Source organism: Pongo pygmaeus, chromosome 20, assembly GCF_028885625.2.
Source record: "Pongo pygmaeus isolate AG05252 chromosome 20, NHGRI_mPonPyg2-v2.0_pri, whole genome shotgun sequence".
Classification (NCBI taxonomy): Eukaryota; Metazoa; Chordata; class Mammalia; order Primates; family Hominidae; genus Pongo; species Pongo pygmaeus.
The window spans coordinates 39,675,441-39,693,024 of NC_072393.2; the positions used below are offsets into that span (position 1 = coordinate 39,675,441).

The 17,584-nt window shown below is 41.3% G+C and overlaps 1 protein-coding gene across 2 annotated transcripts in view; it reads left to right on the forward strand.

The window, feature by feature from the left end:
- The window catches only part of UBA2 (ubiquitin like modifier activating enzyme 2), a 41,308-nt gene that overhangs the window by 11,666 nt on the left and 12,058 nt on the right, over positions 1-17,584 (forward strand). For both annotated transcript variants that reach the window (XM_054462891.2, XM_054462892.2), the window contains 6 exons: positions 3,888-3,955; positions 5,028-5,149; positions 10,331-10,430; positions 12,027-12,193; positions 14,303-14,396; positions 14,490-14,602. In XM_054462891.2, coding sequence (XP_054318866.1) covers positions 3,888-3,955; positions 5,028-5,149; positions 10,331-10,430; positions 12,027-12,193; positions 14,303-14,396; positions 14,490-14,602 — 664 coding nt within the window. The remainder of the gene's footprint in view (positions 1-3,887; positions 3,956-5,027; positions 5,150-10,330; positions 10,431-12,026; positions 12,194-14,302; positions 14,397-14,489; positions 14,603-17,584) is intronic.

Here is a 17,584-nt window from a genome sequence, read left to right on the forward strand (position 1 = left end):
TAAGAAAAAAAAAGGGATGATGATAAGACCATGGTAGTACATAAAAAATTTAAATGATCTGGGTAAATACATTTTTAAAAACTTACTAAGTGCCCAGTGCGGTGGCTCAGGCCTGCAATCCCAGCACTTTGGGAGGCTGAGGTGGGTGGGTCACTTTAAGGCCAGGAGTTCGAGAACAGCCTGGCCAACATGGCGAAACCCTGTCTCTACTATAAATCCAAAAATTAACCGGGCGTGGTGGTGGGCACCTGTAGTCCCAGCTACTTGGGAGACTGAGCCATGAGAACCGCTTGAACCCAGTGGGTGGAGATTGGGCCACTGCACTCCAGCCTGGGGGACAGCGTGAGATGATGTTTCAAAAAAAAAAAAAAAAAGGAAAATAGAATGCCTGAATTTAGCACTATACCTTAGAGAAATGTAAGTAGTTTAAATTCTTCTAAATAATGCACCAAACCTATGTTATTTTTACAGATTCATTTCATGAAACTTGCAAGGAGTATATTGTAATATTAGCTAAACTCTCCCTGAGAAATTTTTAAAAGGGAATACTACTTAGCTCGTGTTATGAGGCTAACAATGTCTTTGATAGCAAAACCTGTCAAGGCCATTATGGCATAAGAAAAAATTGCTAGTCAGTCTCACACCTAAATAATAGATGCAAAAATCCTATGTAAAATATTAGCATATCTTGGGGACGGGCGCAGTGTATCATGCCTGTAATCTCAGCACTTGGAAACTGAAGCGGGTGGATCATCTGAGGTCAGGAGTTCAAGACCAACTTGGCCAACATGGCAAAATCCTGTCTCTATTAAAAATACAAAATTAGCCGGGCATGGTGGCGGGCGCCTGTAATCCCAGCTACTTGGGAGGCTGAGGCAGGAGAATTGCTTGAACCCAGGAGGTGGAGTCTGCAGTGAGCTGAGATCGCTCTGCTGCACTCCAGCCTGGGCAACAGAGCAAGACTCCGTCTCAAAAAAAAAAAAAACAAAAATTACCATATGGATCTAGAATCATATAAAATAAAAAGTATGTCTTGACCACATGTGTTTATTCAGGAATACAAGCATGGTTTAAACTAGAAAATCTGTAAAGGTCATTCACTCATTAGGAAATTAAAGATAAACTATATAGTTTTCATAGATAACAGAGAAAGCATTTGGTAAAATTTAGCAAACGGCCTTTCATGATGAAAGTTTCTACTACAACAGAAATAAAAACTTCTTACTAGGCCGGGCGAGGTGGCTCATGCCTGTAATCCCAGCACTTTGGGAGGCCGAGGCGAGCAGATCACGAGGTCAGGAGATCGAGACCATCCTGGCTAACACAATGAAACCCCATCTCTACTACAAATAAAAAAAATTAGCCGGACATGGTGGCGGGTGTCTATAGTCCCAGCTGCTCGGGAGGCTGAGGCAGGAGAATGGCGTGAACCCAGGAGGCGAGGTTGCAGTGAGCTGAGATTGCGCCACTGCACTCCAGCCTGGGCGACAGAGCGATACTCTGTCTCAAAAAAAATAAAAATAAGTAAATAAATAGATTTAAAAAAACTTCTTACTAAAATGAGAATGTTCTCAACCTGATAAAGGGTATTTTGTAGAAACCTTCAGCAAACATTGTCTTTAATTTTTGCAGTCAGAAAAGTATACATAACAGTGTCAACTTGATAAGTGTTCACAAAAACTACACTTGGAAGCTTTATTTATTTGGCAAAGATTTTTTTTCTTTGGGAGGCTGAGGTGGGTGAATCACTTGAGGCCAGGAGTTTGAGAACTGCCTGGGCAACATGGCGAAACCCTGTCTCTACTAAAAATAGAAAAATTAGCGGGGTGTGGTGGCACACGCCTGTAGTCCCAGCTACTCGGGAGGCTGAGCCATGAGAGCCACTTGAGCCTGGGAGGCGGAGGTTGAAGTGAGTGGAGATCATGCTACTGCACTCCAGCCTGGGGAATAGAGCGAGACTGTGTCTCAGAAAAAGACAAAAAAAAAAAAAAAAAAAAAAAAAAGATAATGTGGCCAGGTGCAGTGACACACACCTATAATCCCAGCTCTTTAGGAGGCCAAGGCAGGAGGATTGCTTGAGCCCAGCAGTTTGAGAGCAGTGTGGGCAACATAGTGAAACCCCATCACTACAAAAAATTTAAAAATTAGCAAGGCATGGTGGCGCGTGCCTGTGGTCCCAGCTACTTGGGAGGCTGAGGTGAGAGGATCACTTGAGCCTAGGAGGTCGAGGCTGCAGTGAGCTGTGATCACACCACTGCACGCTAGCCTTGGGGACAGTGAGACCCTGTCATACACAAAAAAAGATAATCTGGCAAAATTAATATGAGCAGCATTTTTCACTCAAAGGGAAACCTAAATAGGCAATAAGCAAGTTATGTTTTAATCATAAGACTTACTTGGAAAATTAAGTATAAGGCCACAGTAAGCTACAGATGCTCCTTAGATACTTCCCGATAAACTCATCATAAATAAAAAATACCATTAAGTAAAAAATGCTGCTTTTTTTTTTGTTTTTTTGAGATGGAGTTTCACTCTTGTTGCCCAGGCTGGAGTGCAGTGCAGCTGCAACCTCTGCCTCCTGGGTTCAAGTGATTCTCCTGCTCAGCCTCTCAAGTGGCTGGGATTACAGGCGCCTGCCACCACGCCCAGCTAATATTTGTATTTTAGTAGATACAGGGTTTCACCATGTTGGCCAGGCTGGTCTTGAACTCCTGACTTCCGTTGATCCACCCGCCTCGGTCTCCCAAAGTGTTGGGATTACACGTGTGAGCCACCATGCCCAGCCAAAAATGCATTTTAATATAACCTCAATAAACCTGTTGGAAAGGTGAAAAATCATTGGTGGAACCATTTTAAATTAGGGGCTGTCTACTATTTTGCACTCACTAGTTGGCAAAGCGTTAATTTTGGGAAGTGTTAACGTGCCATTGTTGGGAGTGACTATCAGAGCTTTGAAATTACAGTTGGGTGGGGGGTTGTACAAAGGATTTCTGTAAGATAACTTTCATTAGTCATATACTTGAGAAAATACTGGAAACTTTTATATCCATGAGTTATTAAACAGTTTTTAGGATAAATTTATTAATAAAAGAGAATCTCAGCTTAATACTTTCAAATTGTTTGTTAAGACTCAGCAGTAAAGAGCCATTCTACCATGAAAAAAAGTTAATCTTGTTCATTGCTGAATTTCTATCCCCTAGATGGGGACTCTGCACCTGAGGTATATAATAATGTTCGTTGAACAGGTAGCTGCAGTTGTACTTACAAACATTATTGTGGTGTTAGAATGTTATCCAGGTTGTAAGTGAAAACCACTCACCTGTTTCTTGAGCAGAGGTTTTAACATTGAAATGTGCAGAGCCTCGCTGATAGGAATGGATGTAGGTCTGCTAAAATTTAACCTTGCTTACATTGCTGTTGAAATTGGGATGCAAGCTGTCCAAGCACATTGTGTTAAACTTTTAAGTTTATAGTCATTTATCAGTTATTCACTTTTTTTTTTTGAGACGGAGTCTTGCTCTGTTGCCCAGGCTGGAGTGCAGTTGTGCAGTCTCGGCTCACTGCAACCTCCGTCTCCTGGGTTCAAGCGATTCTCCTGCCTCAGCTTCCCGAGTAGCTGGGATTACAGGAGTGCGCTACCATGCCTGGCTAATTTTTATATTTTTGGTAGAGACAAGGTTTCACCATGTTGGTCAGGCTGGTCTCAAACTCCTGACTTTGTGATCTGCCTGCCTCGGCCTCCCAAAATGTTGGGATTAAAGATGTGAGCCACTGCGCCCAGCCAGTTGTTCAGTCTTTATCTCTGCTAAATATTTGGAATATTCTAAATTACATGTTTGTTCGGAATGCTTTGTTGTACATAAGTATTTACTGTTCTTAAATTATAGCCAGTTGTTTGGGGAAGAAGATGCTGATCAAGAAGTATCTCCTGACAGAGCTGACCCTGAAGCTGCCTGTGAGTAAATTATTTGGCATATGTCTTATTAGAGACTATTATCTTTATTTTGTTAATTTAATTTTGGTAGCTTAAGGGAAAAAAATAATTCCTATATGTGCTAGGTAATGTGTGTTTAACATGGGTTATTTAATTTTTTTTTTTTCCTCAGAGGTGGAGTTTCTCTCTTACTGCCCAGGCTGGAGTACAATGGTACGATCTCGGCTCACTGCAACCTCCACCTCCTGGGTTCAAATGATTCTGCTGCCTCAGGCTCCTGAGTAGCTGGGATTACAGGCACCTGCCACTGCGCCTAGCTAATTTTTGCATTTTTAGTAGAGACGGTTTCACCACGTTAGCCAGGCTGGTCTCGAACTCCTGACCTGAGATGATCCACCCGCCTTGGCCTCCCAAAGTGCTGGGACAGGCGTAAGCAACCGTGCCTGTCCAAAACAATGTTTTACAAAAAAAATATGACTCCCTTTTACTGATGAGGAAATCAAGGTTAAGAGAAATTTCACAAGTCTAGTAAATGGAGCTGCGTGTTGTTCCTAGATCTCATGACTGGTCTGTACTTTGAACTGTTATATGTGTAGCTTTCAGAAACTGAGTTACAACAGGCCAGGCAAGGTGGCTCACGCCAGTAGTCCCAGCATTTTGGGAGGCTGAAGCAGCTGGATTGCTTGAGGTCAGGAGTTTGAGACCAGCCTGGCCAACATGGCAAAACCCCGTCTCTACAAAAATATAAAAATCAGCCAGGTGTGGTGGTGCGTACCTGTAGTCCCAACTACTCGTGAGGCTGAGACAGGAAGATGGCTTGAGCCCAAGAGGTATAAGCTACAGTGAGCCGAGATCTTAACACTGCACTCCAGCCTGGGCAACAGAGTGAGACTTTGTCTCCAAAAACAAGAAAGAAAGAAACTGGGATACAAAAAGATGCTGATGAATGTGTTACTTTCTTTTTCCTTGAACTCAGAATGTGTTGCATTTGGGGATTTCCATGAGTGACTTTCTTTTTATTCCTAAAGGTGAGTGAAAAGAGTTCAGTTCTACATTTATTACAGTTGAAAATAAAATGATGATTGTTTTATAGGGGAACCAACGGAAGCCGAAGCCAGAGCTAGAGCATCTAATGAAGATGGTGACATTAAACGTATTTCTACTAAGGAATGGGCTAAATCAACTGGATATGATCCAGTTAAACTTTTTACCAAGGTTAGATTTACTTTCTTTATAATCATGGATAGATGTATTGTTGTGCATAGACGTATTGTTCTAGTTCTGCTTGTTTTAAAATAGTCCATAAAATTGAATTAAGCTTCTATGTATATGCCTCGTGATGTCCTAATAAAATGATTGATGCAGTCAGGATATGCAAGTTTTAAAATGTTACCATCTACACTAAATCTATCAGTATAACATCTAAATAGGAGGTAAAATGAGAGGTGGCTTGTATACCTTCTTGGTTGTCTTTCCTTCTCTCACTTTTTACAGAACAGAACTTCTTCGTTCGTTTTCCTGCTGCTTCTTATCTTTTTTTTTGAGATGGAGTCTCGCTCTTGTCGCCCAGGCTGGAGTGCAGTGGCACGATCTCGGCTCACTGCAGCCTCCGCCTCCTGGGTTCAAGCGATTTTCCTGCCTCAGCCTCCCAAGTAGCTGGGATTACAGGTGTGTACCATCATGCCTGGCTAATTTTGTATTTTTAGTAGAAGCAGGGTCTCACCATGTTGGCCAGGCAGGTCATGAACTCCTGACCGCAAGTGATCTGCCCACCTTGGCTTCCCAAAATGCTGGGATTATAGGCGTGAGCCACCGCTCCTGGCTTCATGTTCACTTTTATTTCCTGCTCATATCTTCTATTAGCAGTTTGACTGACATGTGTCCTAAATTGCCCTTGAATCCCATAAGCCCCTTTTTCTTGGTGAAATCCCTCTTCATCAGTAGTATATACTATTTGCCTGTTAAATATTTCTAGAGAAATCTGTGAAATTGTTTTTATTGGGTCTACCTAATTATTGTTCATCTAGACCCTTAGGTCCGAGTTTTAAAAGTTTTTTTGTTCTGTCTTGACTCCCTAGCAAGTTGTATGTGTGTAGGTTTTTTTGACTCTTTTTTCCTTTTTGTGGAGAATGGGGTCTCACCATGTTGCCCAGGCAGATCTCATACTCCCGGTTTCAAGTCTCAAACTCCTGGGTTCAAGTGATCCTCCAGCCTCTGCCTCCCTAAGTGCTGGGATTACAGGCATGAACCACTGAGCCTAGTCCCTAGCAAGTTTATCACAGAGCTTAAAACTTTCTCAGCTCTTATCAAACTGCCTCAGTATTCTTGCAACTCTCACTAAGCAGATGACCTTAAGGATATAATAACAGGTTTGAAGCCATTGGACATAATTTACCTGTTGAGAGAATGTTCCACATAACCAAAAACTCTTTATCTTTTTCTTTCTGCTGGAGAGAAGCCACTTTCGGTAAAGGCTGAATTTTGCATGTGGCGTTTTGCTTTCCATTCTTCACACAGGATTTTCGTCTCTGTCCTGTGTCTCGGATCTTTTTTCTTGGTTTCTTTTGTCTGCTTTCCAACATGCACAGGTTCTGCTCTCTTAATCGAATGGCATACTGCTCTCCCCAGCTTGTATTTCGTCTTATTTCCTCAGTGGTAACAGATGTCACATGTTTACTTTTTTTTTCTTTTTTTTTTTTTTTGAGAGAGAATCCTGCTCTGTCGCCCAGGCTAGAGTGCAGTGGCATGATCTCAGCTTGCTGCAACCTCTGCCTCCTGGTTCAGGCTATTCTCCTGCCTCAGCCTCCTGAGTAGCTGGGATTACAGGTGCCCACCACTATGCCTGGCTAATTTTTGTATTTTTAGTAGATAGGGGGTTTCACCATATTGGCCAGGCTGGTCTCGAACTCCTGACCTCAGGTGATCTGCCTGCCTTGGCCTCCCAAAGTGCTGGGATTACAGGCGTGAGCCGTCGTGCCCAGCCCACAGGTTGACTTTCTTATCTCTATTGCATTTATTTCCTCACTACAGCCCTTTTCTAAAACATGATTGTATTAGGGTTCTCTAGAGGGACAGAGCTAATAGGATAGATATATACAAAGGGGAGTTGATAGAGTATTAATTCACACGATCACAAGTCCCAACAATAGGCCCATCTGCAAGCCGAGGAGCAAGGAGAGCCAGTCTGAGTCTCAAAACTGAAGAATTTGGAGTCTGATGTTTGAGGGCAGGAAGCATGTAACATGGGAGAAAGATGTAGGCTGGGAGACTAGGCCAGTCTAGTCTTTTCATGTTTTTCTGGCTGCTGTATATTCTAGCCTCAATGGCAGCTGATTAGATGGTGCCCACCCAGATTAAGAGTGGGTTTGCTTTTCCCAGTCCACTGACTCAAGTATTAATGTCTTTTGGCAACACCCTCACAGACAGACCGAAGACCAGTGCTTTGCATCTTTCAATCCAATCAAGTTGACACTCAGTATTAAGCATCATAATGATTTTTATTTTGATTATACTTAAGATGCAGTAAACTTTGATATAGTCAACAGCAGTATCTTCCAAACCAGTATCCTTATTTCCATTCCAATCTGAGCAAGACTTGAAAGCCAGAAAAATCTGAAGTGCATCTCCAATCTGTTGTTTAGCAGATAATTTTAAACATCTGCTGTGTGCCAGACACCTCTTTAAGTACAGGGGATTTAGTTGTGAACAAGAAAGAAGATACAGTCCTTGCTCTTTAGAGGGAGTTCACAGTCTAGATGAGAAGTCAAACATTGAACAATAAATTTCAGCTTCAGAGTCCTAATGACATTAAGTTCAGATGCTTTGCAGCCCTTTAATAATAAGTTTCATCTAATGGACTCATCTCCTGGCCTGCATTTCAGATGTTGGTAGGGAGAGGCTTCAGAAGAGGCTTTCTAGAGCAGGTGACATTTAAGCCCAAGGCTTGAAAGAATAAGAGTCGGAATAGGATACAGTATGTACAAGGAAACTCTCTGAATAGGGTACACTATGTACAAGGAAACTCTCTGAATAGGGTACAGTACGTACAAGGAAACTATCAGTTGGAAAATTGACATAAATCCCATTAAGGGGGAGAGTGGAAAAAGATGACTGGAGAGAGAAGTTGAGTCAGATCAAGCAGACTTTCTAGGCCTTGTTAAGGATGTTATATCAAGACAGTGGGAATCCATTGAAAGGTGGTCTTACAGGATCACTATAAGGGGATAGAGGGGATGCACGCACTACCCTAGGATCTGATGTTCATATTATAACCAATCTGGGATAGTGCCCCTGGAGTTGTGCAGTGCCAGAATAATCTGGAGTACAGCCGTCTGTACTCCCACTGGAGCATGGAGGAGTAGACTCAATAGGACTTCGGATGTATATGGTGAAGATCACTGGAATAAAAAATGGTACCTGGCTGGGCACTGTGGCTTACACTTGTAATCCTAGCACTTTGGAAGGCCGAGGTGGGAGGATCACTTGAGGCCAGGAGCACAAGACCAGCCTGGGCAATATAGCAAGACCCCATCTCTAAAAAGAAAAAAAAAAAAGCCAGGTGTGGTGGCCTGAGCCTGCAGTCCCCAGCTACTCAGGAGGCTGGGACAGGAATATCGCTTGAGCCCAAGAGGTTGAGACTTCAGTGAGCTATGGTCACACCATTGCACTTCAGCCTGGGCAGGTCAAAGAACAGAGGTGGTGTTCTCCGATATAAGTGAGCTGGGAGGCAGATGTGTGTATAGGGGTTGAGGGAGGGTAGGAGAAAGTGATATAATCAATTTTGAACTCATTTGAGATTCTTTTGGAACATTAGAGAAGTGGTTTTGTAGATAAGTAGAGAGGTTTCAACTAGGGATATGGTTGGGATTCCTAGGTTTATAGATGTGGTTAACTACTGGAAATGGACATGATACACCACAGAGGACAGAATGAAAAGATGGTTCGGTACAGAAATCTGAGGGGCTCCTGATATTTAGTAATAGTTGAATAAAAGAGAAAGAGATGGAGCTTAGGCTTAGAAAACTGTTGGTTCAAGCCTTCAAGATCCTCTACAAAATGTTTCCAGCCACATTTGTTACCCAAGTCATAGTGGATTCATCTCCTTGGCTTTGTACCCATTCTACATGTTGCTGTCACAAGGAGACTCTTTCCTTATTTCTTAGATAAAATATAAATCTTTTTTTTTTTTTTGAGATGGAGTCTCACTCTGTCGCCAGGCTGGAGTGCAGTGGTGCGATCTCAGCTCACTGCACTCTCCGCCTCCCGGGTTCAAGCGATTCTCCTGCCTCAACCTCCCGAGTAGCTGGGATTACAGGCACGCGCCAAGACGCCCAACTGATTTTTGTTATTTTTAATGGAGATGGGGTTTCATCATGTTGGCCAGGATGGTCTCCATCTCTTGACTTCGTGATCCACCCGCCTTGGTCTCCCAAAGTGCTGGGATTACAGGTGTGAACCACCACGCCTGGCCAGAAATCCTTATATTACTCAAGGCTTTGTGATATTCACACTAAATTGTATTCTGATTATTTGTATGTTTGGCTTATTCTCTAAAGATTAAGGATGCTCAGTTAGTATTGATGGATTAAGTATATTTTGATAGAAATGGCTGTGATTTTTAAACATAGCCAAATTTCTGTTCTTACCTGGTACCAGCAATAAATGTGTTGAATAAATTAATCAACAATAGAAAATGCAGATAAGGAAAAAGAAAAAAATATTAAAATCACTTGAAGTTCTAACACATCTTTTCATATGATAGTTTCTCAGTCTACTTGTAATGTTTTTGTTTTTGTAATAATTGTGTGTTTGGGGGTTTTTACATTTTATTTTTGCTCGTGTTTCTGTGGGTTGTTTTTGGAGGGGAGGGCACATTTTAAAGATATCACAGTTCAGAAGTTCTGTTGTGAAGCACTTTAGTTTAAAAATCTGTATACTTTATTTGCATGTCCCCATGAGCTTGGAGGCATTGCTGACTGGCATCCCTAGGCTCAGTGATTGTCTGTAGTTGTACATTTATTTACAACTGCATAATGTACATTTATTTGTATGTGTATGTTTATTCGTATGATTGTGCTTCAGACTGATCTTTGGAGCTAAATTTAGGGGAGCTTTTGGAGAGGTGACTTAGGAAGGCAGGGGCAGTCAGCAGTTCAGGGCTCCCTTACCCTGCATTCCTCAGAGCACTTCTGCATTTCACTGTTTTCAATGTAGAGATTGTGTTAGAACTTCCTTTTACAAATGTTTTTTCTTTTGAAAATTGTTATGCTGCTGGTATATGACGCGTATCTTTAAATCAGATTTCATAGTGTAATATAATAGATCAGCAATGGAATTTTCTTGTATCTTATCAATTAGGGATTGTAGGGTTCATGGGATCTATCTTTCTTTTGTAAGCTTTTTAAAGATGACATCAGGTATCTGTTGACAATGGACAAACTATGGCGGAAAAGGAAACCTCCAGTTCCGTTGGACTGGGCTGAAGTACAAAGTCAAGGTAAAGAATACATTTTAGTCTTGGAACACCTAGGCTGGAAATATCCTCGCCTAAAGTCTGTGTATGGCCCTGTTGTTGCTTGAAAATGGTATGTCTTCATATATTCAAACAGTGCAAAAAAGTATAAAGAACAAAAGTCACTGAAGTCCCACGCTTCAGAAATTGCCACTAATAACATTTTCAGGAGTGTTCTGGTGGTCCGCCCTATGCACGCAGATGCAGGCATTTGTGTATACGCTGCGTAAATGGAATCATACTATTGATAAGCTTTGACTTGCTTTTGTCAGTCAGTATAGTTAACTAGTCTCTTATTAACATGTAGTGTTTTCATATTTTCCCTGAAATAAAGTTTTGAAATCGCTATATATTTATGTATATCTTTTTTTTTTTTTTTTGAGACCGTGTCTTGCTCTATTGCCAAGGCTGGAGCGCAGTGGCATGATCTCAGCTCACCGCAACCTGGGTTCAAGCGATTCTCCTGCCTTAGCCTCCCGAGTAGCTGGGATAACAGGCATGAGCCACTGCGCCTAGCCTATTTATGTACACCTTTGTACCCTTGTGAATATCTCTTTAAGATTTAATCTAGAAACACATTTTTAATTTAAAATTTTTTTAATGTTTAGAAATGAAAAGTTTTTTGAGGCATAGTCTTGCTATGTTGCCCAGATTAGAGTGCAGTGGCTGTTCACAGGCTGTCATAGCGCAAGGCATCCCTGGACTCCTGGGCTCAAGCCATCCTCTTCCCTCAGTCTCCTGAGTAGCTGGGACTGTATGCAACTGTGCCCAGCACATTTTAAAATTTTGAATGTAGGAAAACTATTGTAGTGGCTGCTTTCTCATCCCACTCCGCTTTAACACTTCTTGTCTCTCCTTTATCTGAACTGTATTAGGATTAATTTATGCACAGCAGTATAGCACCCATTGAAACTTAAAAGATCCCGGGAGACTTGGGATATCATTTTGGAGCAGTTCTCAATAATCGGGGACAGTTATCAAACAGATTTAATTATGACTCTAATAGTGTCTGCTTACTCAGTTCTCATTCTCACTAGGTGCTGGGCCTAATGCTTATTTATCATCTTACCTACATTATATCTTCAAATCTCCCGGTAATCCTATGAGGTACTGAGGTGGTCTTGTACCTTTCCTATCTCAGCTTTAACAGTTTTTTTTTTTTTTTTTTTGAGACAGAGTCTTGCTCTGTCGCCCAGGCAGGAGTGCAGTGGCGTGATCTTGGCTCACTGCAAGCTCCGCCTCCCAGGTTCACGCCATTCTCCTGCCTCAGCCTCCCGAGTAGCTGGGACTACAGGCACCCGCTACCACGCCTGGGTATTTTTTATATTTTTAGTAGAGACGGGGTTTCACCGTGTTAGCCAGGATGGTCTCGATCTCCTGACCTCATGATCCGTCCGCCTCGGCCTCCCAAAGTGCTGGGATTACAGGTGTGAGCCACCGTTCCTGGCCCCACGATAATTATTTTAATGGAATTTATTTCATTTTTGATTTCTTAATGGTCGGGGATTGAACTTGTTAAACAGCACAGTAGAGGAATGATGTTAATTAGTGAAATTTCTAATATAAATTTTTTTTCTGTAGGAGAAGAAACGAATGCATCGGATCAACAGAATGAACCCCAGTTAGGCCTGAAAGACCAGCAGGTTCTAGATGTAAAGAGCTATGCACGTCTTTTTTCAAAGAGCATCGAGACTTTGAGAGTTCATTTAGCAGAAAAGGGGGATGGAGCTGAGCTCATATGGGATAAGGTTTGTTTTGACAATGTGTGGCAAGTACTTACATGTCAAAAGTGTGTTTTAGTTCTTGAGATGTAATAGAAGCTAGTCATTTTTTGAATATTTAGATTTTGAGGAAATATATTGAATTTGGCTTGGATATTTTCAGCTCTAATTGCTGTATGGAGCTGAATTTTCTGTACATGAATTCAAGCAATATCATAAAACTTCATTTGGGATTCTAGTGATGTGTTCAGGGTTTATAATTATGTTGACTAGAAAAATAACGTGAATATATTAAAGTGAAATGTTTCTTGTGTAGAGTAGATGTATTCATAGAAGTCATAAAATCATTTGGAGAAAACATTTCATTGGCCTCATTTGCCCTTGAAAATAGTAAGATTGTCTTTGAATTGAAATAGTTATTACTATTTCAGAGGTCTGAAAGACAGAGCTCTTGATACAAAAATGAGATGTAATTATTCTTAGAAGTTAAAATCATATTTAATAGTACTCTGCAGTTACGTCATATTTTGGGATTTGATATTATGAACTAATTTTACTTAATTTTAATTGTAATCAGTATTTTCTATGGCTAAAAGTGTTCTATCTCATAAAGTTTGTATGTTCCTATGGTGGTAAAGATTAGTCATGGGTCTTAAGGCATAAAGGCCAATTTTAGAAACCTAAGAAAAATTTGTGTGTACAGATTTTGAAACTTCGGTTGAATCAGACATCTAAATACACTAAAATGAAGCTAGTATATTTAGATTCTTGGGATTCTTATAAACATTAGTCTCTTGGGTTTTGTGATATTTAAAGGGTAACTTTTCATATTTTCATTGTTATTGTTATTTTTATGCTAGTGATTTGGGAAGTTTTCATTAGTGCACAGAGGCTAAATAAAGAGCCCTTGGAATGGGAATTGTTATCCTCTTGAGTAAAGTCCACATGTAATGAGTGTGATAAGACAGCTGCTTAGGGAAGACACTGTGTTGAGTATTCAGTATTCTTAGTCCTCACCACACCTTATGAGATGGGGATATAATTTCCCCTATTTAATAGATTAAGAGATTTTGACTCAGGGAATTTGACTTGCCTGAGGATTCACAGCCAACCAATAAGTACATAAAGAGCTATGCTCTCAGTATTTTTTCTTCTGTTCTGTGATGCCTCTGAATTTTAGACCAGGGTAATATCTTCTCAGTTCAAAGCAGGAAGCCTTGCTGAAATCTAGAGACTAGGATATATTCTCAGGAAAAATACAAATAGTAACAGGAAAAACTTGGATTGTATTGCCTTATCTGAAGAAGCAGCATGTATGAGAGAGTGGTGCATATGAAGATAGTTTGGCAAAGGGGAGCGAAAAAGAGTCATCCAGGTTTTTCTGAAGTGTTAATGAAACAGCTTTTTTTTTTTTTTTTTTTTTTTTTTTTTAATTGAGACAGGGTCTCACTCTGTCACCTAGGCTGGAGTGCAGTGGCATGATCTTGGCTCACTGCAGCCTCTGCGTCCCGGGTTCAAGTGATCCCGCCACCTCAGGCTCCCGAGTACCTGGGACGACTTTAGGTGTGCGCCACCATGCCTGGCTATTTTTTTGTGTTTTTGGTGGAGATGGGGTTTTGCCACGTTGCCTGGGCTGGTCACAAACTCCTGAGCTCAGGCAGTCTGCTTGCCTCAACCTACTAAATTGCTTGAGACTACAGGCGTGAGCCACCATGCCCAGCCTGAAACAGTTTTCTTAAATTGCCCTTCTTTTGGCCTGGATTCTGTGTTCGTCCAGCAACCTTCTCATTACTGATGAATGGACCCAGGAAGGGGTTGCCATTGTCAGTGAGTGGAATTGAGATTCCGGTGTATACACTGAGTCTCCGGTGCCTTTGTTTAGGCTGGAGTGAGTTCCTAGAAGCTGGTGATTCTTGATGTTCTTGTCAGACTCATTACTGGACCAGAGGAGCTGATGATGAGAACCCACCTCCATGCTACTGTGAGGTCCTAGCTGACTGGTCTTTCCCTCAGCACCCTCTTGTTCTAGTCGAAAGTCTACAGTGTTATAAACACATGAAAGTATTGTTCTGAAAGTAATGCTTCAAAATAGTAAATTTGTGGAGAAACTTGTTAAATTGTTTAAATTATTGGCAGGATGACCCATCTGCAATGGATTTTGTCACCTCTGCTGCAAACCTCAGGATGCATATTTTCAGTATGAATATGAAGAGTAGATTTGATATCAAATGTAAGTTATTTGTACTAAAGTTGTATCACTAAAACCTTGAAGTTGTTTTTTTAAACAGTGAAACATACTCATCCTTTTTTATTTTTTCCCCAGCAATGGCAGGGAACATTATTCCTGCTATTGCTACTACTAATGCAGTGATTGCTGGGTTGATAGTATTGGAAGGATTGAAGATTTTATCAGGAAAAATAGACCAGTGCAGAACAGTGAGTATTGCTGTTTGCATTTTTATGCAACCCCCCTTAAAAAATCATTAATAAAAAGTACATTAAACAGATAATTTTTAAAATGAAAACAATAAAATTGGTTTAAAGCAATGGAAAAGTGATTTTTCTAGTTACCAAGTGAGTGTGTGTTTAAGCTTCCTGAAAATTGCAACAAAAAGGGAAAATTAAGAAGTTGCTTTTGCTTCTAACATTTCCAATTTTACTGAATTCTTGGAAGAATTCATTGTGCGGTCCTTATACTAAGATGTTTCAACTGTTTTTCAATTCTGAGAGTGCTATATGGGTTTTAAAATTTGCTTGGTCATTTTATAGTCCCCTGTTCAGTCATTCTCCTGTTGAGTCATTCTTTTCAATTTTATTTTATAGTTTTTGATAATGTTAATGTCTGAGATCTTTATGGGTGAGTCTACTGTCATTTCTGCTATTTCTCATAGTGATTTGCTTGTGTGGTTTATGATTTTTTTAAAAACTGAATATGTATTAGAATTGTGTCTGGTAATTCTTTAGGGACCCATTGTAGATGTATTTCTTCAAAGAGCATTTGTGGTTATTATATTTGGGTGCTTGGGGCACTGCCAATACAGGACCACTTTTAAATTAGGATTTTCAGTACATATGTATTCAGACCAAAAACCAGCACGTGCCCTATGTTATTGTCATGAATTATATGGGAAGATACTCCTCCCCCTCCACTAAGCACCAAGTTTAAGATCATTTTTCTGGAGAAAGTATTTTGCCCCTGTCTTTTCAGGTCCTTGCTTTGTGTAAGGGTCTCCTATTTTAAGAGTTCCTACCTTAGTGGTGGGTGGGGTAGGTGCATCTCTTAAGACTAATACTACTTGGATGTTCTCTTTGGATTCCTTCCTTCGATGTTGTGTCTGCAGACACTTTGCTTTCTTACCAGCTCAAGAAGGCTTCCTAGGAAATACTAGCCAATACTTTGACTGTTGTTTAGGTTCTCCTTTTTATTGTTGAAATAAAAAGACCTGTTTACCTTCAGAAATTTCAAAAAATATCTAGTTTGCAATGGTACTGTTATTTTGCGGTGTCATTGATGCACACTTACTTTTTTTTTTCTTTTGAGACGGAGTCTAGCTCTGTTGTCCAGGCTGGAGTGCAGTGGCACAATCTTGGCTCACTGCAACCTCCGCCTCCCAGGATCAAGCGATTCTCCTGTCTCAGCCTCCTGAGTAGCTGGGATTACAGGTGCACGCGACCACGCCGGCTCATTTTTGTATTTTTAGTAGAGACGGGGTTTCACTATGTTGGTTAGGCTGGTCTCGAACCCCTGACCTCATGATCCGCCCACCTCGGCCTCCCAAAGTGCTGGGATTACAGGCATACAGGCATGAGCCACTGCGCCCGACCTTTTTTTTTTTAAAAACTGACGGGGTCTTGCTATGTTGTCCAGGTTGGTCCCAAATTCCTGGGCTCAAGCAGTCCTCCCACCTTGGCCTCCCAAAGTGCTGGGATTACAGGTGTGAGCCACTGCACCTGGCCCGATGCACTCTTTTTTTCCTTTTCTTTTTTGAGGTGGAATCTTGCTCTCACCCAGGCTGGAGTACAGTGATGTGATCTCCGCTTTCTGCAACCTCCACCTGCTGGGTTCTAGCGATTCTCCTGCCTCATCCTCTTGAGTAGCTGGGATTACTGGCACATGCCACCACATCTGGCTAATTTTTGTATTTTTAGTAGAGACAGTGTTTCACCATGTTGCCCAGGTTGGTCTCAAACTCCTGGCCTGAAGTGATCCGCCCTCCTCAGCCTCCCAGAGTGCTGGGATTTCAGGCGTGAGCTGCTGCGCCCAGCCTCAATTCACTCTTAAAATATTTTATTTTCATGAAATTTCAGTTTGAAGGAACAGAATCAAATTGCCCAGTCTGCCATCTTGATTTAGTTTTCTATTTAAACTTTTATTGTATATGTTATATTTTTAATTTCTAAGAACTTTATTTTTTGGTATCTTTTTTTTGAGATGGAGTCTTGCTCTGTCACCCAGGCTAGAGTGCAGTGGCCTGATCTCAGCTCACTGCAACCTCCACCTCCCAAGTTGAAGCGATTCTCCTGCCTCAGCCTTTGCAGTAGCTGGGATTACAGGCGGGCACCACCACGCCGGGCTAACTTTTGTAGTTTTAGGAGAGACAGGGTTTTACCATGTTAGCCAGGCTGGTTGCAAACTCCTGACCTCAGGTGATCTGCCCGCCTTGGCCTCACAAAGTGCTAGAATTACAGGAGTGAGCTGCCACTCCTGGCCGATACCCAGTTTTTAAATTATTTTTTAATTTTTCTTTATAGCAGCCTGAAGCTGTGGTATCCCTTTGAGCTCACCAACAGTACTAATTACTGAACTTATTAAAATGTCTATTATTTCCCATCACATCCTTCTGGTTTCTTTGCCTGCTTAGCTCCATGCCACTCTTGGACTATTAGCAGTAATATATCTGGCCGGGCACGATGGCTCACACATGTAATCCCAGCTCTTTGGGAGGCCGAGGCGGGCGGATCACCTGAGGTTGGGAGTTCGAGACTAGCCTGATTAACGTGGAGAAACCCGGTCTCTACTAAAAAAAAAATAAAATTAAAAAAAAAAAAAATATATATATACACACACACATAAAATTAGCTGGGCATGGTGGTGCATGTTTGTAATCCCAGCTACTCAGGAGGCTGAGGCAGGAGAATCACTTGAACCTGGGAGGCGGAAGTTGCGTTCAGCCGAGATCGCTCCATTACACTCCAGCCTGGGCAACAAGAGCGAAACTCTGCCTCAAAAAAAGAAAAAAAAAAAAAAGAAAAAAAATAGTGATATATCTGGATTTCATTTCTTTACATTTGCAAATGAATTCCAGCCTGGATTAATGTTAGCCCAGGTATTAATAGTGGTAGCAATTGCTTTTATTATTGTCAGTTTCCCTTAGCACACTTACCTTCCCGGTGAAGCCCAAAATCAAATGAATCTTT